At 52.2% G+C, this 314-nt stretch overlaps 1 protein-coding gene across 1 annotated transcript in view; it reads right to left on the reverse strand.

The window, feature by feature from the left end:
- Positions 1-308, reverse strand: part of LOC107566134 (probable E3 ubiquitin-protein ligase HECTD4) — a 52,638-nt gene extending 52,330 nt beyond the window's left edge. The window contains 1 exon segment of the mRNA XM_016251511.1: positions 95-308. Coding sequence (XP_016106997.1) covers positions 95-308 — 214 coding nt within the window.
- Between the last annotated feature and the right edge of the window lie 6 nt (positions 309-314).

Here is a 314-nt window from a genome sequence, read left to right on the forward strand (position 1 = left end):
CAGGGTCACATATTCCTTTCTTTTATTCTACGGTTACTGTTTTTGGATGTACCATTGCATTGCATTGCTGCTGCATTCAGGTGTGAGCTCTCACCAGGACTGCACTCCTGAGCGATCAGGTTGAGCACCTCCACCGCTGCGGGACACTGCTGAATAAACTCCTCACAGAACGAGCTGTCCTCCAGCAGCTGCGCCATCACCAAACACGCCCTGACGGAGTCAAGCACGCAGAATAAACACCCCGGATCCCAAACACTACTGTACGATAGGGGTGCAATGCTACACGGCTCTTTCGCTTCGGTACGCATGTGTAC

Source organism: Sinocyclocheilus grahami, unplaced genomic scaffold (genome assembly GCF_001515645.1).
Source record: "Sinocyclocheilus grahami isolate Dianchi unplaced genomic scaffold, SAMN03320097.WGS_v1.1 scaffold1049.1, whole genome shotgun sequence".
NCBI classification, from domain to species: domain Eukaryota; kingdom Metazoa; phylum Chordata; class Actinopteri; order Cypriniformes; family Cyprinidae; genus Sinocyclocheilus; species Sinocyclocheilus grahami.